Here is a 25,139-nt window from a genome sequence, read left to right as displayed (position 1 = left end):
AAGATAAAATAATACTAGTTAAGATACGGTGATATGACATTGTTTATTTGTATAACAAATTTGAATAGTTTATAGATGATCTTAAATATGAAAAATAAAATTGTCTTGTAAGTTCTCAAAATGAAAATTGTCTTGTAAATTAAATATAATTAATTTATTGATTCTCTATTAAATTACGTATAAATTATTTTTAATAGATCTTGTTGTCTTTGTCGTTCCCTCATAAATGCTTATTTTACTAGTTTACTTCTGAAGACTTTGTATATTTGATCTAATGCTATAATTTAGTATATAGTATAATAAAATATACAATCAAAAATATCCAAGTAGTTACTTTGTGTCTTCTTATTAGCATTAATTGATAACTAACATACTATTTTTAGAGCATTGATGCATGTTAAATTGACAATTATTTTTTAGAATTTATTATATAAGTACAATATTTTATTGTCATAAAATCTTTAAAAATACTAACCTTTTTTAAACCCGCTTAAAAAAATATTAATTTAAACAATTAATTATTTAATTAATTGACACATAATAATATGCTAACAATCACGTTTGACAAAGTCGTGGTATACCAAAATTATTAAATTAACTAAGAGGCCAAATACAAACATACGGCAAGGAGATGAAGATTACTCCCATTAGTTTGCAGAAACTGAAACAAGTACTCCCGTTACTTTGCATCCTTTTTAATTAAAAAATTATTACTCCTAAAAGGCAGTGAAGCAGAGTTGAAGTTGGAGAGAGGCCAAAGCAAAGCTAATCTTGTTAGTTGTTCCAAACTTCCAACAAGAAAAGAAAAGAAAAGAAAAGAAAAGGATAGGAGAGGTGAAAGGCGGAAGTTTTCCTTTGTACAAGTAACCTAACACCATTATCATTGTTTTGATTTTCTTTGATTTGTACTTTGATTAAACTGAAGTTCTGTAATACTATATCAAAGATGAAGATTACTGTTATGACTTCTGGTGAGCAGATCATCACTTTAGACGTCGACCCTGATGAAGCTGTAATCTTTTTTTAACCCTAATTTCATTTTCTTTTGATTTTTTACATTTTCATTTGCAATTGCTGCGCTTCTGATTTTCACTTCTTCAATTCAATATTCAATTATGTAGATCGAAAATGTCAAAGCTTTGCTTGAAGTCGAGGTGATTTACGAAACTCTTTTTATTTTTTGTTATATAATTTGATTTGGAATTAATTTATTAATTTGGATGACAGAGTGGGGTGACTCTGCAGCAGCAACAATTGCTGTACAATGGCAAGGAGATGAGGAATCATGAAAAGTTGAGTGCACTCGGTGTTTCCGATGGAGATTTGATTATGATGCTTTCTAATGCCAATTCGCTTTCCAGGTCAATAATCTTTCCTTTTGGAATTTCTTTTTTCGAATTTAGATATTCACAATTGTATTAGAATTTCTCCCAAACTAAAATTCATATTTTCCAACATACTTTTTTTACTGAAGCTAAAAAAGCATGATAAAACCGACTACTAGTGTCAGGATCGGTTCTATATGACGTTTTATAATTTATACACTTACCCCCAGCGGAGTCTGATTATGACATTTTTTAAATATTTTTTAACACTCAACGACTTTCAAATAAGTAGCTATTTGTGAATTCTAGCTTTTGTAATTGATTACTATAACTCATAATACATAGATTTGTGCATTTGGGATTTCAGATGTTCGAATGAGTTTTGAGTACGATATTTTGGATTAGGTCAATTATGAGTTACGTGTTATCTGAATATCCCGTCAATGTGATTGTACATAATATAATGTTTAAATAGTCATCAATCAAAACATTATTTATGAGCTAGATAAGTTAGGCTTTACTTTGTTATTGGACTGTTAATTTTTTCAATCTTTAGTTAAAATTGCTTTACTTGATTAGTCTAACTTTGTTATTGATCAATTTTTGTGATACTTGATGGATCGAACTTGATCAACTACAAGTCTGACTTATTATTTATTGATTCGAATTGGTACAATATTGGAATATAAATATTTGTAAAACATATATGCACATTAATATGTCTCTATTAATCTTTAAAATATAAAAATCTGTATAAAGTAAATTATACACCTAAATATTGGGATAAAGTCGGAATGAGAGTAGGGTTAGGGTTGGATTCAAGTCGGATTGTCGGATTTTTTTTTTAGATCCACCTCCAATCCAACTTCGATTCGGAGTCAGATTTCTTTTCTTCGATTCGAATCGGATTATTTTTGCGAGTCGAGTAGGATTAGGATCAGTTTCGAATCTAACTGCCATGGAAGTATATCATCTATTTTTGACTTAGGAAATTGTGCAACTTTTTTCTTCTTTTCCAACCGAAGTACATATCCAGTTCTTTTCTAGTAGGTGAAGGACAATGTCATTTATGCTACCAATGCATTGTGTTGCGAAATTAATTGTGCATTGTGCCTTGAGGACTCATTTTGCTAGTGTTTGTTTTAATTATGTCCTCACAATCAATGTTAGTAAAAGCAGGAGGAACTTAAGCAGATTGAATTTGGTGGAAGACCATCTTTTTGAGGGAATGCCACTTCTTTACCATAGCAAAAATTTTTTCAACAACTTAGAACCTTGCGAATGAAAACATTACTATTGTTGGAATTGGAAACATAAATGTAACTAGCAAATTGATAATTCATGTCTTGATTGAAAAGTGTGGTAGGAGCACGAGGTTTTACTTTTTAGAGGTAAGGTTCTAGTTAGAGAATGTCAAGATGGTCCTTGCCATTTTTTATAAGTGAAAGGCATGAGATCCTCCTCTTTGTTGCCACCATAGATGTATACCATCGTCATTATACCTCATAGGGTGTTACGTGACAATCAACGTTATTGCTGCCTCCATTGGTTCAAATTCTTAAATTGCAACCGGTTGGATATATAACTTGACACATAAAGAAATGAGATGTATTTTATGTTTCTTAGTCAACTATTGTAGCATAACTTTATTTGTCTTTTAATGAGGATGATAAAAGCTTAGTTTTTAGGTAGATTATGGACTTGGAATACGAATAACTTAGCATGGCAAGGGAAATCCATTAATAAACCTACTACAAAGAATCATATGATATAAGAAATCATGGAGGATAGAGCAAGGAATTTCCGGTTAATCTCCCTACTTTGTTTGCGTTTTTCTTGATTCTCCCTCTTTAGTAGGATGTATGTTATGCATTAGATTATTACTCCTTAATAACTGTTTGGTTCACCAATTTACCTTAAAGACAAGTTCTTCTTAGGAGAAATTAATTTTGGCTAAAATTCTTTGGGTATTCTCTAATGTCATTTTACCATGCATATGTAATACTGCCTTAATCACAATTCCAATATTCTTTTTATATTTTTGAAGTGCAAATAGAGCTCGTAGTATGTATTACATTTGTATACATTTATTCTAATGCATATGTTTGGTTCAGCAGTCCATCTTCTAATGACCTGGGCCTCAATCCAGAGGGATCTGCTGTTAACCCTACTGCTTTTCAACAGCACATTCAGCGTGATTCTAATCTGATGGCTCAGCTATATCAGGTATTATTTTGTATAGTTCATGAGCCTTTAATTGATGAGTATCCCTCCACGAAGACAGAAAAAGTCACGCTTTTGATTGTTTTTCTATTGATTTGTCAAATTGTGGCTTTGAATATTCTTCTATCAATTTGTCGAGCTGTGTAATTGCGAGTTTCATTTAGTTGGCAAATTATTATACACTAGTTTCATAATCTAAGGCATTGATGGCACTTTTTAGCATTTTCTTTGTTTGAAACCCCCTTTGGAGTTGGCTTAAATCTAAGCTTTAGAAGAAGTTAATCCTTTCTTTTTTTGTTGCGTTGGAGTTTCAAGGAAGCATCAATCTAAGGGGAATTTTATTTTTCTGTAGTTGCTCGTTGTATTGTCACATAATGCAGAATTTTGTGGGACTTTTTTTTTTTTATTGAAACTCAATTTGTTTTTAATATTTGCAGAGTGATCCGGAATTGGCACATGCAATATCTGGGAATGATCTGAACAAACTTCAGGATATTTTGCGGCAACGCCATCGTCAAAGAGCCGAGTTGAGACAAAGGGAACAGGAGGAGCTGGTATGTATATTTTGTTTATGGTTCTTTCTCCGGTTTTTTGCATTGCATTATGGCTGTTCAATAGTATTTTCCCTACATTTTTGGATAATGGAATGAAAACACCTTCGTTACATACACAATGCCCGTTATGTAACCACTTTGAGAGTTGCTACGAATACGATGTTAAATCATGTTATATAACAGTGCATGAGTTTTCATGGTCAAAACTTTGTGTTGTCCGTTAAGTAATGTGTAATGCCCGTTATATTATTTTACCGTTACAACGATATTTCAACGTTACAACATATTAGTCTCCCGTTAAAATCCCATTAGTTCTCATTAACTTTAATTTTTTCAAATCATTAAAATTATGATTACTCGTAGTTTTTAGTCGTTGAACAAAATAATTGACTAATAAGTTAATTAACTATAAAAAACTAAAAGTAAATTAACTATTCACTAAAAGTACCTCATATATAGCTTGGGGTATATTATTGCATAATAATAGTACAATCACAAAAATGCAATTATTAGTTCACTTCTTATGTGATTTGTTTTCAAAAATTCACACCGAATCGGTCGCAATTAGCGTTATTGCTCCGTTATAGCCGTTTTCTGTGACATCGTGACTGTTTCTGCAAACGCATCAGGCATCAACGATCGCAATTTTTTACATGATTGAGATTAACCGATTAAGGCTTTGAAATTGTTGTTAATGTGGATGTTTTCGCTATACTAGTTTGCCTATAATCACATAACAGTTTGCTTATTTTACTTTGACTATATGGATGAAAATTGTAACTTCAGTTTTACATTGGAAGTTTGTATGTTATTGGATCTCTATTTTTATTAATATTAGAGAAAAACTAACAATAGTTTATGCTGTTACTAGAAATCCAATAAATTCAATTCGAACATGAGTTATTTTGGGGGAAATTCTATATGGTGGCAAAGAGGTTTGGCGAAACGCTAGTGGTAACACTTTTTCATGATTTTTCCACAAAATAGCAACAAGGTTTTAAGTTTATTAAAACCGTAGCAAAAGTTGTTAAATATTTGTTAAAATTGTTTGAAAAGACATATTTACCCTTACTTTTACTTTTATTTGAAATTAAATTATCTCCTGGAACCCAAGTTCGCAGTTGGGAAACCAATAATAACTCAGTTTGTTACAATAGGGCAAAAGAATTTTGCAGTATTTACATCAAATAAGATCAAGCAAAACATTCAACTTTCATTAAGAAAAAACTAAATGCTTCACTAAATTTTGATGTCAATACAATGGGACGAAACATTTTACAAGCTGGCTAATTTCAAGCCTGATTTTTTGGAAATCCACGGCCTGTCGAAAAAACTGTATGATCCAGAATCAGGTGATGTCATCTGGAACTGGAAGGCGCTAACGAATATGTTCGTCAATGATAAACGTTTACATTGGATGGTAAGAGCCATAGACTTGTACATATGGTTATCAAAGTAATTTGTTATCTGATTTTAAAAGACACATTTGTTCTGTATGCTGATTCATTCTTTGATGTTTGTCCCACCCACCCATTCTCTTAAGGGCAGCACTGTTGTTTGTTCTCTTGGATTTTCAATGTAAGGCATATCTGTCTTGTTATCATCACAGAGAAATACATTAGGCTTCAAACGCTGTTCCCAAGAGTCATCATCAAGAAAAACGTCAATATCAGGAGGTGACAACTTATGATATCAGTGGTGATTAATTAGGGTGAGGGTGATGCTGAAGGAGGGGCACGGGTTGGTGGATTCCAGTGAGTAGATTGGGGTTGTTGTGGTGGTGGTGGTCGGTGGGTAGGTGAAGTTAGGGTGAGGTTGTTGTTTGGGAGATTTTTTTTAAAAAAAAAACAATTTTAATTACAAAAACAAAAAAAGGCAAAATCTGAAAAATAAATAAAAGATAATGGAATATTCAAGTTTTAAACGGAGTTTGCTACGGTTTTAATAAACTTTAAACAATGTTGCTACCATGTGGAAAAATCATAAAAAAAGTGCTACCACTTACGGGTGTACAAAACTGGATACCGGGTCGATCGGAATCTGGAAATCCGGGTACCCGCTTTTTCCGATACCTAAAAATGTGACCCAGTTTCGACCCGGTTTAAACCGGGTTGGAAACCGGATATTTGGTTTTGTTTATTCCTAAAACATGCATTTTTTTTTCCTTATTTCTTTTAGAATTACTTAACGTAATAGTTATAAAAGACAAATCATGGGGTAAGAGATAGGGAGAGTTAGAAATTAAAATACAACCATAAGTCAATTGAAATACAACCATAAAGTTACACATCAAACTATTAAAAACTAAAAGCAAGTGTTTAAAATTTAATTGTTGAAACTTCAAGCTCCCTTAATCATTTTCAACAAACATCAAGGGTTTCATCAATTATGACCTTCGGATGCTCCAAAATCAATGCATTACCTAAACTAAGTTATGAACAGTATAAGGTTAAAGGAACAATATTTTTACACTTAAATATTAAATATTCAATTGAATAATAATTAAAATTTATACTAACCTTCCTCCATTTCTTCAAGTGCAAGCAAACTCTCCTTTATTGCTAGAGTCCTAGAAATAAAAAACCAATCTTGTGTGCAAATAAGGGCGTCGACCATCTTTGGAGTTAATGAAGTTCGAAATCATCAAGAATACGACCACCAGCACTGAAAGTAGATTCGGAAGCAACGGTAGAAATAGGTATAGCAAGTACATCTTTAGCCATCTTTTGAAGAATGGGATACCTTTTTATTTGATCTTTCCACCATGGTAAAATCTCAAAGTTAGAATTATGAGGTTCACATGCATCTTCTAAATACCTATCCAACTCACATTTGTTTATATTAGTTAATGAACAACTTGTCTCAATTTGATATCTTGAATTCATTAGTTCAATACGGTCCACCTTTCCCATTCCTTGAGTCCCACTTTGAGTAAAAATCAACGAGGTTGAAAAGGTCGAAGTGGAGGAAGTAGCTCCACTTGTATTTGGAAGAGAGGAATAGAAGAAGCATAAGAATCAAACAAACTTTGAAAAACCATTTTAATCTTTAGTGACAAGAGAGTAGCTTTTGTGGCATCATATGAAGCACACACAATCCAATCAACATAATTCCACTTATGCCTAGGATTAAGGAGAACAGCTACAAACACTAAAATATTGATATTATCAGTGTTTCCATAATATTTGTCATATTTCATCATCATATTGGTAGCCATTTCCTCATACCCTCATCGTCGGCACTTATGTTGTAATCAAGCAACAATCTAGTCCCAAAAACACTCAAGAAAGGTAAGAATATAGACACTTTCTTCCAATCCTCTTCAGTAAGAGCACCACCAAATTCCTAAGTAACTTAACTAAAGCAGAATCTTTCATGCATAAAGAAGCAAATGACTTTTTAAATCTGATAGCAGATTCAAGCATTAGACAAGTTGAATTCCATCTAGTTTCAATATCCAAAACAACAAGACTTTTGCTCTCCTTTTTCTCCTTTTTATGCATTCTTTAAACTTTTTAAGCCTAGCAGGAGAAGACCTTACGTACTTCACAATAGCTCGATGTTTCAAAACGGACAAATCAACTTCATTTAAACCAGCTTTCACAATCAAATTCAAAATATGTGATGCACATCTCATATGTAGGTATTGACCCTCCAACAAACCAGTATCCCAAATGTTAAGTCTTTTCTTAAGGTAATTGGCCGCTATGTCATTTGAACTTGTATTATCTACGGTCAATGCCATGATATTTTTCAAACCCGAATCAATCAAGTATTTTTCAACAGCTCTGCCATTAAGTATTCCCTTGTGACTGACAATAGGACAAAAGTTTATGATTTTCTTTTGCAAATTCCAGTTACCATCAATAAAATGTGAAGTCAAACACATATAACTAGAGTTTTGCCCCGATGTCCAAGTGTCAGTGGTTAGACAAATTTGTGACTTGAAGTTCTGAAAAAACAATTTCACCTCATTTCTTTTTTCAATGAAAAGATTATAACAATCTCTAGTGGTAGTGCTACGAGAAGGAATCTTAAATAAAGGATTCAAAGCCCTACTATACTCCCGAAATCCTTCACGTTCAATATAAGCAAAAGGCAATTCATCCACAATAAGCATTGTAGCAAGTTTTTTCCTACACAAATCATAATCAAATTCTCACAATTTCGGAACACCAACACTATCAACACTACCATCCTCATTAACTCTTCTTGCAATTTCAAATTCAATTTTCTTTTGCTTGATATCCAAATTTGGAGGATATTTTTTGCATCTTTTAGTATGATTAGCCGAAAAAGTTGTTCCATTTTTTCTATGACAACCAATAGAAGTTTTGCAATACTTCAATGAGCAATTGTTGGATCTAATTCATTAACTGTGTAATGATCCCACCATTTTTTCCTTTTACTCCTCGAACTAGTAGTTGCACGATGTTGATTTTTCTGTTTTTTATGTGGTGTTCTTGTACTTTCATCTTCATCGAACAAGAGATCAACACTCTCTTCATATTGAGTTCCTTCATGCAATTGTGAAATTCCATTATCATCAAAAGATGACCTCATCTTCTATACAAAACAATAAAACATACCAATATATTAAAAACATCAAAGAATTTGCAAGTTTACATCTAATGAATTTGTTATTTGCAGGTTCACAGTTTGTGAGAACAAGTTATCCAATTCAAGAAAAACATCAATTAATTTTGTTGAAAGAAAGTAGTAGAAAGAATTTAGAATGGGAATTTATCTTAATTTACTAATTTCAAACTTAGGGTTGCAAGACTTGTGTACACAAAATAATGAAAATTTGTTCATATCAGATCAAAACTCCATCAGATTACCAGTAAGACAATAATAACAATAATCACGTGATGATAGACAAAATTAGTATTACTAATAATTCTTTAGACAATCATAATCGTACTGAGCATAAATGAAGTATCCAAATATTTTCAAAATACTTTCAGCAATTCTTTGTAAAAAATAACAAAAAATGGTGAACTTTGGAGGAAAAAAAAAAAAAATTACCCAGTTGAAGACCTTTGGCCGTGAATTCGTGGACTGTTGATTGTCGATGGTCGTGGAGTCGTGGACTGTCAAGCTTACCCAGTTGAAGAAGAAGGGGAGTGAAATATTAAAGGAAGAAGAAGTTTTGAGGAATGGAGAGTTGGAGACTGGTTTCAAAAGTCTTGAGGAAGAAGAAGGGGAGTGAGTACTCACCGAGTAGCGACTGCGCAGATATTAGAGTTACAATTATAGCTGGATAAAAATTAATGGCCCAATAGGGCTTCCAAAGTATTAAAAAAAATTATAAACCGGATATTGGGTATTCGCATTTTCATAAAGAGAGATCCGTATCCGACTCGAATACCCGATATTTAAACCGAATACCCGGTCCGGATTATCCGCATTTTGTTAATCGGGTAAATTATCCGGTTTTTAAAACCGGATAGCGGATAATTTGGGTTGGGTTTACCAATCGGATATTTTTGAACACCCCTACTACCACTCACGTTTTGCTGAACCTCATTGCTACCATATAAAATTTGTCTTATTTTGGTTGCTTATTTTCCTCTATGTGTTAGTCAACTTGTTTGGATAGAGCTATGTTTGGAAGTGCTTCTCGATCCATTGCTCATGATTTAAGGTTTTGACTGATAATATATTATGCTTATGCAATTACATTTCTTTAAGTACATTTCTGTTTCGATTACCTTTGGAAACTAATAGTAACTTACCAACTGGCTTGGGGAGTTTGCTATTAGTAAAGGGTTATGAGTCTATAGAATTGAGTAAATCTTCACTGCATGATAATTTATATTGTTGTTTTGTATTGTTTCCACTCTATAATAGTCTACCGAGTATTAATGTATGAATTATACAAAAAAAAACATAGATATTCTCATAGGAATGTTCTTATTGCTGGAGCTAAATAAATTTAAAGTACTAGGTTATTATCTGCCGTCATTTGCAGTTTTATCTTGTTAAGCTATTGTGTAAAGATGTTGATAAATTGATCTTTTGTTATTTTTATAGGCATTGCATTATGCGGACCCTTTCGACATTGAAGCACAAAAGAAAATTGAAGCAGCCATTCGTCAGGTAGACTTTTATTGATAAGGGTTCCTTTATGCTCTGATTTTTCACATTAAATTGTTTATTATTTCAATGTGTGTGTAGTAAGTAGTAACTAGTGTTACCCATATGAATGTGGAAATTTTTTCGCAGTAACTACTATTCATCTTATAAATATAGTTTTCACTGTATATTGGTTGCCTTTAGGCTCTAATATATTTTACAGTTGAGCAATATTATGTAATGTAATGGATTTGAGGCCATTATAAGGTTATGAGACTTTGTCCCCCATTGGTTGTATGGGAAACTATTGTGGGCTTATAGAGTAAATGTACTCTCTTACCTACTAGACTAGTCTTTTGGGTGAATTTTCTTGTTTATTTTATAACAATGGTATCAGAGTCGACTCAGAGTGGTAGCCTAGGTAAGCTAGCTGGACCAATGTGGCCATGAGGCCCATGACCAATGAGGATCCAAATCAAAAGTGGTTAATCCAGCCTTGAGCCCGTGACCAACAAGGGACGTTGGAACTTATAAGGGTTCGAATATAATGGACTGGATTTAAGACCGTTACAAGGTTATGGGACTCTATTCCACATTGGTTGTATGGCCAACTAATGTGGGTTTATAGACCGAATGGGTTCTCTCACCTACTAGGCTAGTTTTCTGGGAAGTTCTCTTGTTTATTCTATAGCATATTAGTGCTCCATTTTCGATCCTTGATGTGTATATCAATTTGAAGGACTCCTATCATCACTTTTCTACTTCTAAATGTAGTTATTGCTTGGGCTTGACCCTTGATGTGTATGTCAATCTGAAGGACTCCTATCTTCACTTTTCTACTTCTGAATATAGTTATTACTTGGGCTTGCATTCATGTGGGTTTACATGGTTTTCATAATATCAAAATGAACAGGCTCCATATTTTAAATGAACGTATATATTTATATTAAAACTTATCATATGATGTTTTCTAAGTGAATTTAAACAATTCCATTAAGAATATATCATTTGTTTATTTGAAACATGATAATATTATTTATTTGAATATATTGATTTTGAACATAGTGATTGTCCTTTTTTTTAAGATAAAGGTATCATAAAAATATTCATGGTCATTTCGATAACCCTATAGATGTGCATGGTATTAGATCCATGTGATAAATCTGCTAGTAATGATTTTTATTATTCTTGTGTTATTTTGCAACTTCTCTAGATTTGGCTATGCATAATATATGTATGAAAGCCTTTTGGCGGTTTCTTATTTTGACTCTTTGCTGCCTCACTTATCTTCTATAGAAAGGAGTTGACGAGAACTGGGCTACTGCTCTTGAATATAACCCTGAAGCTTTTGCTAGAGTGGTATACCTTTTCATTTCTCTAATGCTTCTATTTAAATGTTGACATACTCAAATATCTAATATTTTTATTTAATTCACAGGTTATGTTGTATGTGGATATGGAAGTAAATGGTGTTCCATTGAAGGTAGATGCAACTTCTATCTTCCTCTTGATTCCATTCCCTTTAAAATTCTTTAGCTTCAATTTGTTCATTGGTTTGGTTGTGGCAAGTCCAATGTCCAATAAATACTTTAGTTCATTAAGTCTTTTGATGAGGTTCATTAGTAATTTTTTCTTCTCAGCTCTCAGTCAAACTTATGGTACAACATAGTGCAAAAACAAGGCCACATTACATCGTATCGGCCACATTCTAAAGGATTTTAAAAAATTGAATTGATATTTCCCGCATTGTAAAGGTGTATAAAGACTACGTTTGGGCCGTGTCAAGGGCGTCTCATGTTGTCGGTTGATATTCAGCGTTACTATAACCGGATTTATCCCATCACAACATCACCATGTCGTTACCGCGATCGCGACTGTTTCCGCATTTTGCACTATGGGCACAACTACAAAACACACAAAGGAGATTCTAGGGCTTGATTATAACTCCCTTGTGTTCCAAATTTTTTTGTTTTTGATCTGCATTATGTGTTAAGTTATGTAAAGTCTCCAATGAAGTATTTAGGAGTGCGGATTTCTTATGGTTGCATGTGAAGTTAATATGCATATTTCAGGTTGATTATTCCCTTATGTTCCAAATTTTTCTCTTAATCTGTGTTCAGCTTTAAGTTTTATGAAGTATCATACATTTGATGGTGATTTGACACATATTTCAATAGAATATTTAGGAGGGTTTTCTTTGGATTGCGAATATGGAAAATTTGTATATAGTTGTCAAAGCGCCTATTTTTTTAAAAAAAATATCTAAAGTCTAGTCGCTCCTTCCCTTCGTTTTCACCAACATTCTTGCTCTGTGTCTCTTCGATCTCGGTTTGTGCTCTATGGCTTTCTATTTGGACAAGTTAAACATGTGACTTCTAAATGCTCACAAGTACTTTTTGGTTTTGTTTATCAGGCATTTGTTGATAGTGGAGCCCAATCAACAATTATATCTAAGAGTTGTGCTGAGCGGTGTGGGTAAGTTTCTTTGTGTAAATTTGCTTTATTTGCTATGCTTCTAGTGTCACTTGCACTACTCATGTATATATAGATCTCTGACTGCATACCGAAGTATGTATCTACAAGCACCAACCACAACGAGTACCTACTGTAAGCTAGTTGGGTTAGACTTAGTTTTAAAAGTGTGCTTTGGATGTGCCTTGGTGCGTCTCCAAGGTATGCTCTAGAAAATCACTTTTCTTTGTATTGACTCATCTAATTATGAAAGGCGTGCTATTTTGTGCACCATGCTCCTTTTGCGCTACATGCGTTTGTTTTTGGGAAAAAACTTTTATGTTGCGTTTGGGAACTACGATTCCATTTAGAAATCTATATTTGTCTAAAATTCAATGTGTGGCAAATCAAAAATTTTAAATTTAGATTTGAGTCAATTCACCTTTATATAAAATGTAGTTAAAGTTGAGAATTTGAGATTGGTTACTCAAACCTTGTCCTTATCAAATTCTTCATTTATGATCTTATAATTAAAATCTATAATTTGAAATGAATTACTTGTTCCCAAACACAACTTAATTAAAAATTGTTATAGAATAATTGGATAGAAAGAGTCAAGTCTTCTTTGAAGAGAGAAAGAAAAGGAAAACGGATTTACTCTTGTTTTCAAAAAGAAAAAGAGAAAAGGGATTTAAGAGTTTGTTTGTTATCATAAAATATTGCAGGACTTTTCACACAATGTCTCAAACACCACTAAGTACTTTCCTTTTTTGTATTTATTTTTTTTTCGCTTCTTTCTTATGAATTATTCGTCTTTTTATTTTCTTCTTCTAGATTCTTCATCTTTTTCTTTCTCTTTTTCTAGCTCCTTCAATATAATGTCGTCCTTCAATATAATGTCGTCTTTCTTCTGGTATTTTTGCTTTCAGCTTTCCTTTTCTTCGTTAAATGTCTACTTTCTGCCATTTTTTTATTTTTACTTTTCCTCATTTTTCTCCTTTTAGTTTTCCTTTTTGATTTTTTGCCTTCTTTCTTTTGGTTCTTTATTTTTCTTTTTCTTTTTTCTTATGTGTTCTCAATCTTTTCATCTTCTTAATTTTTTTTATATCAATGTGATAACAATCAGAAATAGAACAATTAGAATGAGAACAATTAGACATAATGCTTTATATGTGAGTCTTGTGCTATTTTAGTGGCTTAGCGCAATTTAGATATTTTATGCAATTGTAATATGAATATTATATAGTTTGAATATCAAATATGCTTTAGAATTGTTTTATACTACCTCCTATTCATCTAAAATGTCCCATTTACTTTTGGAACACTATTCATCTATCACTCTTAAAACATAGCCATTTGAGATCTTATTTGATTCATTTTGATGTAAAGATTGTTAATATCAACTTTTTATAATTTTTAATTATACGTAACTTGATATATTAAGGATCGAATAAGTGCATTGGATAGAGTGCATAAAGTAAATGGGACATTTTAGATGAATAGGAGGTAGTATGTTTTTTGAGCTAAACATTGCACCTCACCTACGAAAAGCTTGCACTTTCGCCTTGCTTGCGCCTAGGCTCTAGGACTCTTTTGTACTTCAATGCGCCTTTCTCTTTTCAAAGTAAGAGTTAGGGAGTATTTTCCTTTTTTGTGTGTGCGCCACTGCGTTGGGGTGCTGGGGGATGGTGGTGTTAAGGTTAAGTTGCTGTTGTGAGCCAGAAAAAGGATTCAGCATATGAATGGATGGCAGGTATATTGGCCTTATGATAGAAATTTAGGTTATTTTCAACTATTGAATTTCTGTGCAGCAGACTAGAGGTCTTGGTTTTGCATAATATTCTTGTTTAGATTCTATCATCATGTCTGCTTATTCGACTTGATTGAGAATGTGATAATTCTTGGTGTTTTATCAAGGAGTGATGCAATCATGTCATAGGATTACAAATTACATCGATTTTTGAAAATTCCAAGTGTCAAGACTTAATGCTCACTCTGTACCTTTATCTGACTTCAGACTGCTGAGGCTGTTAGATGAACGATATAAAGGCATTGCTCACGGAGTTGGTCAGACGGAGATATTGGGTCGGATACATGTAGCTCCTATCAAGGTAGTGAAAGAGAAATCTCTTATTTGAAATTTCCCTTTCTCTTTTATGTATCTGTACACATGTAACATGTCTGTGCATTAACCCCTGCTGCTTCTCTGAATTCAGCATTGGTTTTACTTTAAAAAGACATTGAAATGTAGGATTTTCTCTTTCTAAATGTTCTTGGAAGTTGCTGCCTTCAATTTCCGTTGAAGTTGAAAAAAGTTGATCGGAATCTAACAAAACCTGTCCACTATTTTACTTGAACTGCTGTTACTTATGCTTTTGAATCTGTATTTATCATGTATATTCATACTGGTCGCTTAATTTAATTTGATTTTTCACTATCATTCCCTGTGATCTTTGGAAGATTGGGAATGTGTTTTACCCTTGTTCCTTTACAGTCCTAGATTCAGACAACATGGAATTTCTCTTTGGTTTGGATATGCTTCGTAAACATCAGGTATTACACTTTGTTGTATTTTTATTGGGGTTATGTTTTATGTAGCCCTAAGGGCTATATATAGGGCATTAATTATATTAACTAATATAGCTTTAATTTGGGACTTTATAACCAAATCACGTGTGGATCAATAAAATTAGCGCTTTATATTTTCATGTTTAGCTCCTTATACATTGCTTTGTGGATATTAATCATTTTCCTTTTAATAGTTCCTTTTTAAGCTTATAAGGAAACTGACCACGTTTTGCAGTGCATAATTGATTTGAAGGAGAGTGTATTAAGAGTTGGTGGGGGAGAGGTTTCCGTGCCATTTTTGTCTGGTTAGTGTTCTTTGTCCATTTCGAATTAAAAGTTCAGTCGAAAATTATTTATAAAAACATATATATTGTTTCCAGAAAAGGACATCCCTTCTCGTTTTCTGGATGAAGAGAGGTATTCAAAGCAAGCTTCTGGTTCAGGAGCTCAGGTAATAATTCTCCTTATGAGTTCATGTAACGTATAGACTTCGTAATAAATACATATGAAAGGGTCTTAAAAATTGGAGATATTGAAGACAAAGTGATAGTAAATTGCTTACCTTGGTTTGGTCATGTGCATCTGAAAAATACCTTAGCTATAAACAATAGCGAATCTTTTGATGGCCTCGAAGGGGCTCGGCCTCCCTGAAAATTTTTGGGGCATTTTATATAACCAAGATATTGTCTAGTATTTATAATAATATATGTGATTTAGTGGTTAAGAATATAATGTTTAAACAAGAGGTTGGGAGTTTGAATATTGGCCCCCCTAGTTTTCTGTTTGGATAATAGCTTTGGCCCCCTCTAACTTTACAGCCTAAGATCCGCCACTGGCTATAAAGGTGGATAGTTGGAAATTTGAGGAGCTTAAAATATGCTAAAGATGACGTACATGAGTGAAGAATGATATGAAAAATTGGAATTTGCTAGAGCATATACTATAAACAAATATGAACGAAGGATAATATTTTGATGATCATGGAATTATTTTGTTAGTTGTTGATTAGTACTTTCTTTGGTTTTCAATTGTTGCTATGGTCACCGTAACAACTGTTGTTCATCAACTGATCTTAATTGGCATATACTTCTCTATGTATAGTGTAAAATATAGTCAAGTGGGATCTTGTTTGATTCGTCTTAATGCATATTTTCATAATATAACTTTTTAGAATTTTTTAGCGTATGAAATTAAAGATATTAAAGATTATAAATTGTGCATTCAATAACGTGAAAAACAGAAATGTAGTAACTATTGAAAAATCAGAGGAAGTATTAGATAAGGCCAAATAAATATATTCGTTGTTACTGCTGATCTCTCACATTGCCTTATGGTTCATGTAGCTGACTACTAAGTCTTTGACATCGTTATTGTTGTTGTTGAGTTCTATTTGCCTCGTGAATTATGTGAGTTTCAACTAACTTGGATTCCTGCAGGTTTCTTCTGGAAGCAAAGGCAGTATAGATGTCCCGACCGGAAGTCATTTTTCCGGTGAGCTGCTCTTGTTACTATTTTTTTTTTTTTTTGAATTATAGGATAGGTTGAGAAAGAAAAAGGACCAAGTAATAATCGAACCTAGGACCTTTGCCAGAGAAAGTGTCACTTGCTCCAACTGAGACAAGACCCGATTCTCATTCTTGTTAACCGTATCTTATATTCTTATGCTTTGAATTGCCTTTTAAGTTGCAAGGGGGATTCCAGACGAGGAACCTTTTGATGGAAAATGCAATTACCCAGAGCTAGAAAACCGTTCTTTAGATCTAGGGGCCATACTATATTCAAGTGGCCTCTAAAATCTAAATTGTTATAAAATCTTGGAGATTTTCTGAAAACTTAACAGCAAGTCTTAAATGTTAAACTGTGCGCTTTTTATTCTTGGTGGCTTACTGGCTTAGGCTAGTTATCTGGTTGCTTGTAGTTGTGTCACTTTGTATTTGGACAGTGCTATTGTGCTATCTATTGAATGACACCCTCATTAACTTTAGTCTCTCACTGTCTTCCTTATCTGTTTCCATCTGTTGCTATTGTCAAAAAGGATGCGTTCACGACCCTAATTAGATTTTTATATCATCACAGGAGGTGCTGGCGGGAACCCTGGTCAGGTATATGCTCTGGAAGTTTTCTTGTATTTTTTATTTCGCCTTACACTTTGATAATATTGGACCCGTGTTTGCATTAAATCATTTATTATGCAATTATTTGAATTGCGTGTTATATTGACGCCTAAAGTACATTAACTGACTTTTAATGTGATAGACAATATTTTTTTAATCTGCGTGGTGTCTTGAGTGTAGTTTTACACTATTAGACCTCCGTAACCTCCTTGAGATTTTCCCATTTAACTCCGTTGAGCTCTAAATCTCCTTCCAAAACTAACTCTTACTCATCCTATAAAAACCCAACATGACATAACTTCTTCACCCGAACGCAAAATCAGTGCCAAACAAGTATGGAGTAATAACTAGTATTCTGAATTAGAAAACACCAAAATCAATAGCAAAGCAAGTAAAAGTAAAACAACTGCAACCTCTTTCAAAATTTGATTTGTAAGAACACAATTATTTTGTTTCATTCTTCAAAGTACCAACTTTTTTTTTGAAAGCATAAAGTTGGGAGAAAATGGAAGGTATGACGGATGATAGAAATGAAGGCAGAGGGTACACTGGAGTCTTATGAAGAGGATGCTTGTAATGTTGAGAGTTTTTGAAAGTTTTAAAGTATGGGTGATACTGTAAATTCATCCCTTAATGGGTTATCTAACGTTTGTCTACTAGTAGTAGAGGACTGAACGTGTAAAACTCAGGATCACCACGCGGATTATAAAAATCTTTGTCTACCACGTGAAAAGTTCGAAAATTGGAACAAGTTTGCAGCGGAAGATCGATTATGATTAACTTGTTCAATCACTTAATAACCAGACAGTCAAGGACGGACCGATTTCTCGGTCAACTGGCCGATTTTATGATGAATTCTAAGTAATCTTTAATGATTATTTATCCTGGAAGAAGACACTGATTCCCCTAAGGAATGCAAGGCCTTAATCCTCACAATTCTCGCAATGATCAACGTGATCTTGGAGAAGTATGAATCTGTGAAGGCTTGATACACTCAACCTCTCAAACAGAAAATGGCAAACAGAAACGAACAACTTGTTCTCTGAATGATTACTAGAATCGTAGATGAATTAAAACTGAATAATATGTGTCTGTTACAAAGTGGAGAAGAGCCTTATTTATAGAATTGGCTTTCATCCTTTAACGGCTTACAATCAAGAATAAGGCGCCTAACTTCTAACGGTCATATTAGACGTCTTAAAATAGAGCGTGATAATTCTACTGTCAGGATTTAGGAACACCCAGCTGTTCCTTATCTTCTGTCAGCGTTTGGGAACACCCAGCTGTTCATTATCTTCTGATACAGGACTATGTATACTTTCTTCAAGGCTGGATTATGTATGTTCATAGTATTGAGTAACTGATCCTCAGCTCTTTGTACATTAGCTTCCTTAACTTGAGCTGGTCTAGGTTCAGTATGCTGTTCCTCAATGCTTAAGTCTTCATTGTTCCCAGTGTGCTGATCATATGCAAAAGGTATATTTGTTCCATTCCCTCCTTCAGTTCGAATTGTCCTCAATTCAGAATCAGCATAGTATGGTTGCAGATCCCTTATGTTGAATATGGGAGGGACTCCATTTTGCTCTAGCAAATTTGTCTTGAAAGTATTATCCCTAATCTGGAGCTCTGGTGCAGCTGAGGGGTGCTTGTTGACCTCCTGTTGATATATAGTGGTAGTCTTCTCAGTGTTCCTTTGCATTTTCTTATTGATGCTCCTCATTTGTTCAGTGTGTTGTGTAGCATCTCCATGTGTTCTGTAATGCAAAGAAAAAGCAATTAGTGATACAGATAATATAGCATTTATTCCATATACACCTTCAACCCCTGTGTATACAGTTCTGAAATTTGGGTCAGTTTGATACTGTCCCTCAATCATATTGTTCCCCAAAGCCTTAGCATTTGGTAGAGCTAGTAAGTGTGTTGTCTTTCTTAATGTGTCTGTCACTACTTTAGGTTTACCATTCTTATGCTTAGCAGCAAGATTAAAACTTTGCATGAACTCAAGCCACTTAGTACGTTTGGCATTAAGTTTATTCTGTTCCCAAGTATGTCTAATGGACTCATGGTCTGAATTGTCAGTAGACTGTTCAATATTCCCAACATCTAAGTGATTATTCTTCTGTCTGACTTTCTTGCTGAACAAAGACATACTACCTGTTGCTTCTTGTGAAGACAAAGTGGGCTTACTACCTGCTGTCTTCTGTGGAGGCACAGTTCTATGAGGTGGCAGGGGCGTAAGGGCCTTCAATTTCCCCTCATGTCTCAAGGTATAAACATTAGTGTAGCCATTATGTAAGGTCCTTTTGTCATGCTGCCAGGGTCTACCTAAGAGCACATGACAGGCAGTCATATTTAACACATCACAAAGCACTTTATCTTTGAAAGACCCTATAGCAAACTGGATTAAGCATCTCTTCTTCACAAACCCACTGGCCTTGCTATCCAACCATTTCAGCTTATAAGGGTTTGGGTGTGGCTTAGTTTCTAAATCCAAGGTCTGAACTAAATCCTTGCTAACACAATTAGTTTCACTCCCCCCATCTATGATTAAGTCACAAACTTTGTTCTTAATTTTACATTTGGTTTGGAAGATTTTCTCTCTTTGATCATTGGGTTTGATCCTTGGTGTAGCATGAAAGTTCCTTCTAATTAACAAATTTTGCATATCTGGTTCAGGGTAGACTTCCTCTCTGTTTTCTTCCTCCTCACTGCTCTCAGTTCCTTCAAAAGTCTCTAAAACTCCTTCATCATTCACAAAATATGAACCATCAGGATCCTCCTTAGATGTGGAAGGCCAAACTACCTCTTCCTCCCAATTCCTACTGACTAACATAGCCCTAGGTTTGCCTACTTCCCTAATTGCTGCCCACTCCTGCACAGTGAAGGCTCTAGCATTGGGACACTGATTCTTTATGTGACCATGTCCATGGCATTTGAAACAAACTACCCCCTTCAAGTCCCTAGGGTCCCTATCTTTGGTAGTGTTGATCAAGGGTGGAATCTTATCTGGTGCAGTAGTCTGAGTGACAATATGTGTTGGTGCTGTAACACTTCTTGGGTGGTCTGTGCTGGGTTTCTTCTTAGAATATTTCTCTAAAGTGAGGGCATTGCTATAAGCTAGGCTGAAGGTAAGGTTTGGGGTCAACTCTAATTTTTTCCTCAAGTCTTCCCTTAAGCCACCTATAAACTTCCCAATCTTCTTCTCCTCAGTCTCATTAGTGTAACAAACAACAGATAACCGTTCCCATTCTTGGATATACTCAGACACAGTTCTATTTTCTTGTCTTAATGTTCCCCATTGTATGCATAGCTGCTGTCTATAATTGCGTGGGACATACTTCCTCCTTAAGTGTTTCCTCAGTTTTTCCCATGTACTGATTCTTTCTCTATCCTCCTTCTTTGCTTCTGTACTCCTTCTAACCATGTAGCAGCAAGCTTGGTCAGTTTAATCTTAGCTAGCTTAAATTGTTGTTCAGGTGTGGCTTCCTTAAAGTCAAAGTATCTTTTCATATTGGCTTCCCACTCCAGGTACACCTCTGGGTCTGGAGAGTGTCCATCAAAACTAGGTAAGTCAATCTTCAAAGTTTTATCCTCATTGTTCCTATGGTATTGTGGGTGCTGTTGAGGTCTATCCCCTTGGTTCCCCATGTTATTGGCTACTGTAACAGCTAATGTTGGAGTAAATTGGTAAGGGTTTCTATTTTCTCATCCACATCCATGTTTTCCAAGTTTTTCACAAACAAGACAATGGTAAGGCAACTAATATTCAGAACCTGCAAGAAGGTTTCCACAACAATATCTCCAGAGACCAAAACAAAAGCACAATTCAGATAATCACCAGCCACAATCTTTGCAAGAAACTTTCCCAATCAACAAATTTTCAGTAACAACAATGAATGCACAGATACACGACCCTAATTTTACAGAGTGATATTCAAGAATCAGATTGTATATACCAAAATTTTCAAAAGAAACGTAATGTTCAGAAATTTGCAAAAAAATGCTTGTTAAATTCTTATCGGTATCCACAATCAAACAGTCAAAATGGAATTATAGGAATCAATTTAAGCGAAAACTCAAAAATTCGATTACCAGATAACAATTTTACATGCAAGCAATGATAATAAAATTAGATTTCAGAAATCTTTCCTTCAATCAAATGCGTGTGATGATTAAATCGAATTCTACAATCTTTAACACAGAATTTAATATCAAGGAAGAATTGAATTTATACCTGTGATTACCGATTGAAACAAAATGCGAACAAATACCTGATTTTTCGATTTCCCTTTTCAGAAAACGCGAAATTACCAATTACCTGGCTTCCTTTGTAACCTAACTTCGTGTCCCTATTCGAACACGGCTCTGATACCAAGTTGGAACAAGTTTGCAGCGGAAGATCGATTATGATTAACTTGTTCAATCACTTAATAACCAGACAGTCAAGGACGGACCGATTTCTCGGTCAACTGGCCGATTTTATGATGAATTCTAAGTAATCTTTAATGATTACTTATCCTGGAAGAAGACACTGATTCCCCTAAAGAATGCAAGGCCTTAATCCTCACAATTCTCGCAATGATCAACGTGATCTTGAAGAAGTATGAATCTCTGAAGGCTTGATACACTCAACCTCTCAAACAGAAAATGGCAAACAGAAACGAACAACTTGTTCTCTGAATGATTACTAGAATCGTAGATGAATTAAAACTGAATAATATGTGTCTGTTACAAAGTGGAGAAGAGCCTTATTTATAGAATTGGCTTTCATCCTTTAACGGCTTACAATCAAGAATAAGGCGCCTAACTTCTAACGGTCATATTAGACGTCTTAAAATAGAGCGTGATAATTCTACTGTCAGGATTTAGGAACACCCAGCTGTTCCTTATCTTCTGTCAGCGTTTGGGAACACCCAGCTGTTCATTATCTTCTGATACAGGACTATGTATACTTTCTTCAAGGCTGGATTATGTATGTTCATAGTATTGAGTAACTGATCCTCAGCTCTTTGTACATTAGCTTCCTTAACTTGAGCTGGTCTAGGTTCAGTATGCTGTTCCTCAATGCTTAAGTCTTCATTGTTCCCAGTGTGCTGATCATATGCAAAAGGTATATTTGTTCCAAAAATTCATGATAACCTCGTGGAATCTCCCAAAATTTTATAGTTGCACCATAGGAGTAGCTCAATGTAATGCATAATAAGAAAGTGAAAATTAGGCCTCAATTAGTCAAAAATCCTAAGTGGTTAAGTGAGATGCTCTGCGCTTCAATTAAAATAGGGAAATTATCAATGGTACCCTTGTGATATTGCACTTTATTTTTGATACCCCTGTGTTTTTTCGATTATCAATGGTACCCCCAACATATCATGCTAATTACGACTGTGACACTTTTTAAGTTTTTTCAGTTATCTTACCGTTAAATCTTTATAAAAAACAACTATGGTTAGTTTCTTATTTATTTCCTTTGGCTCTTCCTTTTCCTCCTCACTCATACTTGCTTACTCTGTCTTCATCATCAACTTCCTAGGTTGAGTACGCCATTGCTAAAGCTCTTACAAAGCGTTTTCTTCATCATTGCTGCTTTTCTTCCCATTGATAAGTTTCCTAATCCTTCTTCCGTTGTTGTCCGTACTTGCAACTTGTTGTGTTGTTTGGGTTCTTGCCCTAAATTTTGTGATTAATGGTGCAATTGTTCTGGTTGTTTGCCCTAAATTTTGCAATCATTAGGGTTTTGTTCGTGAATTATGTGTTTTTAAAGTGTTCTAATTTTTCGCCCTAAATTTTGCAATCATTAGGGTTTAGGACTGAATTTAGGACTCAGAACACTTTAAAAACACATAATTCACGAACAAAACCCTAATGATCGCAAAATTTAGGGCGAAAAATCAGAAAAATTGCACCATTAATCACGAAATTTAGGACAAGAACCCAAACAACACAACGAGTTGCATGTACAGACAAAAACGGAAGAAGGATTAGGGAACTTTTCCAATGGGAAGAAAAGCAGCAATGATGAAGAAAACGCTTTGTAGGAGCTTCAGAAATGGCATACTCAACCCAGGAAGTTGATGATGAAGACAGAGTAAGCAAGTATGAGTGAGGAGGGAAAAGGAAGAGCCAAAGAAAATAAATAGAAAACTAACCATGGTTGGTTTTTTAAAAGATTTAACAGTAAGATAACGGAAAAAAACTTAAAAAGTATCAAGGATGTAATTAGTATGATATACTGGGGGTACCATTGATAATTGAAAAAACACAGGGGTACCAAAGATAAATTGCAATAACACAGGGTTACCAATGATAATTTCCCATTAAATTACTATGTTACATTCCAAGGACAAGCTGGGCAAATTTTGCTTCGAAAAATGTATCATTACAAGTATTAAAAGTGAATATAGAGGAAGTAAGACATTTTACCCAAATGAGAAGTGTGGTGTAATTGCAACTTCAAGGAAATGGTGGTAGTAAATTAGTATTGGGTGAGATAAATAGTCATACTCCAAATATGTGAGGTTGAGGCATAAGCCTTTTATCACTTACATGCACTTTTTAAAAGAGTAAAAGAATGAATTTGGTTTAGCTAGTAATTTGAGCTAATTTACCATAGAGGAAATTTAGTTTAACAAGTAATATTGATTTTCAATGTTTTGACTTTTGATTGTAAAGCATATACAAATATATTGATGCTCAAAAACCAAATCCGACTTACAATATATGCGATCCAAGTAGGTCCGCCATCTAACCACACCTCATTAACGGGCTAATTTATAAGCTACGCCATTGTTTTCTGTGAAATAAAATGAAAGCAAAATTCCACTAGGACATGTTTGTGAAATCTTTATATTTGAGAGCTTCAATGACCATTTTTGCATCACCCTCAAAGATCACACATCCTTTCATCCATGATCATATGCCATTTGCACGGCCCAGGATGCTGCACTAATTTTCGCTATATTTACTCGATGTTCTCTCGCTTTAGGGTTCTGATTTTGATGCCAAAGTTGCAAGGCTTGTTGAGCTAGGATTTGAAAGGAACGATGTCATACAAGCCCTCAAGCTTTTCAATGGCAATGAAGATCAAGCTGCTGGGTTTCTCTTTGGATGACCGCAAATCGCCTTTATTCTGTATTGGTTTTCTGCATTCAAAATTTAAATCTGCATTTTTAACTTTCTTTAAATTTTGCACTTAATATACTTATTTTCACTTTTAATCTCTATTTTACTTTATGAATTCAGTGAAATGGAAAAAGTCATGGGGACCAAGAAAAAGTACATGTTTAAATGGCAAATGGATTGGTGCTGTATTTTTTTCTTTTTCTTTTTTTGGTTGAACTTATCTTAAGGCATGTTCTCTTTGTCTTATTTGAAATTTGATATGAGATTTAATTTGGTCTGATTAAGTCTAATCTGATCTGATATGAATCTTTCTGATCGGGTCTGATTTAGTCTAATTTGATCTAATATGAATCTTTCTGATTTGGTTCGGTCTGATCTGATTTGGCTAGTCTAATTTAATCTTATTTGGTTTCATATAGTTAATGTTATTGTAATATTTTTATTAACAATAAATAATAATAGTTAAGATATTATTATTATTATTATTATTATTATTATTATTATTATTATTATTATTATTATTATAATCATTATTATTATCATTATTGCTACTACATTACTATTTTTTTTGTCAAACAATTTTCTATTAACACAAAGTAAAATAATTACAATCAAGGTATAAACCCAGATGTCCAGGGTTCTCCTTATTAGTTGTATCAGTGTGTAAGTGAGGCCCACCTTCTATGAAAAGTTTTCCCACCTCACTC

At 34.0% G+C, this 25,139-nt stretch overlaps 1 protein-coding gene across 3 annotated transcripts; it reads left to right on the top strand.

Annotated features, from left to right (window-relative positions):
* The first annotated feature begins 645 nt into the window (after positions 1-645).
* LOC130807341 (protein DNA-DAMAGE INDUCIBLE 1-like) lies at positions 646-24,800 on the top strand. Of its 3 annotated transcripts, XM_057672525.1 has the most exons (17): positions 646-863; positions 947-1,012; positions 1,122-1,154; positions 1,228-1,361; positions 3,440-3,551; positions 3,986-4,102; positions 10,139-10,204; positions 11,477-11,539; positions 11,619-11,663; positions 12,594-12,655; positions 14,649-14,742; positions 15,092-15,184; positions 15,435-15,504; positions 15,580-15,650; positions 16,636-16,690; positions 17,276-17,301; positions 24,296-24,777. In XM_057672525.1, the coding sequence occupies exons 2-17, from the start codon at positions 947-949 to the stop codon at positions 24,419-24,421; spliced, it is 1,233 nt and encodes a 410-aa protein (XP_057528508.1). In that variant the 5' UTR covers positions 646-863; the 3' UTR covers positions 24,422-24,777. The 3 variants fall into 3 exon arrangements, with proteins under 3 accessions (XP_057528508.1, XP_057528510.1, XP_057528509.1); XM_057672527.1 differs by having other exon boundaries at positions 646-1,012; positions 3,443-3,551; positions 24,296-24,800; XM_057672526.1 differs by lacking the exon at positions 646-863 and having other exon boundaries at positions 24,296-24,778.
* Positions 24,801-25,139: the final 339 nt, after the last annotated feature.

The sequence above is a fragment of the Amaranthus tricolor genome, chromosome 3 (assembly GCF_026212465.1).
Source record: "Amaranthus tricolor cultivar Red isolate AtriRed21 chromosome 3, ASM2621246v1, whole genome shotgun sequence".
NCBI classification, from domain to species: Eukaryota; Viridiplantae; Streptophyta; class Magnoliopsida; order Caryophyllales; family Amaranthaceae; genus Amaranthus; species Amaranthus tricolor.
Note: the sequence above shows the minus strand (reverse complement) of the source record. Positions and strands in the feature narration are given on the sequence as shown.

Coding starts and splice junctions, on each gene's coding strand:
- LOC130807341 (XM_057672526.1), top strand. CDS start 947: ATGAAGATTACTGTTATGACTTCTGGTGAGCAGATCATCACTTTAGAC. Junction 12,656..14,648: donor AGTTGTGCTGAGCGGTGTGG/GTAAGTTTCTTT, acceptor ATCTGACTTCAG/ACTGCTGAGGCTGTTAGATG. Junction 15,185..15,434: donor ATATGCTTCGTAAACATCAG/GTATTACACTTT, acceptor CACGTTTTGCAG/TGCATAATTGATTTGAAGGA.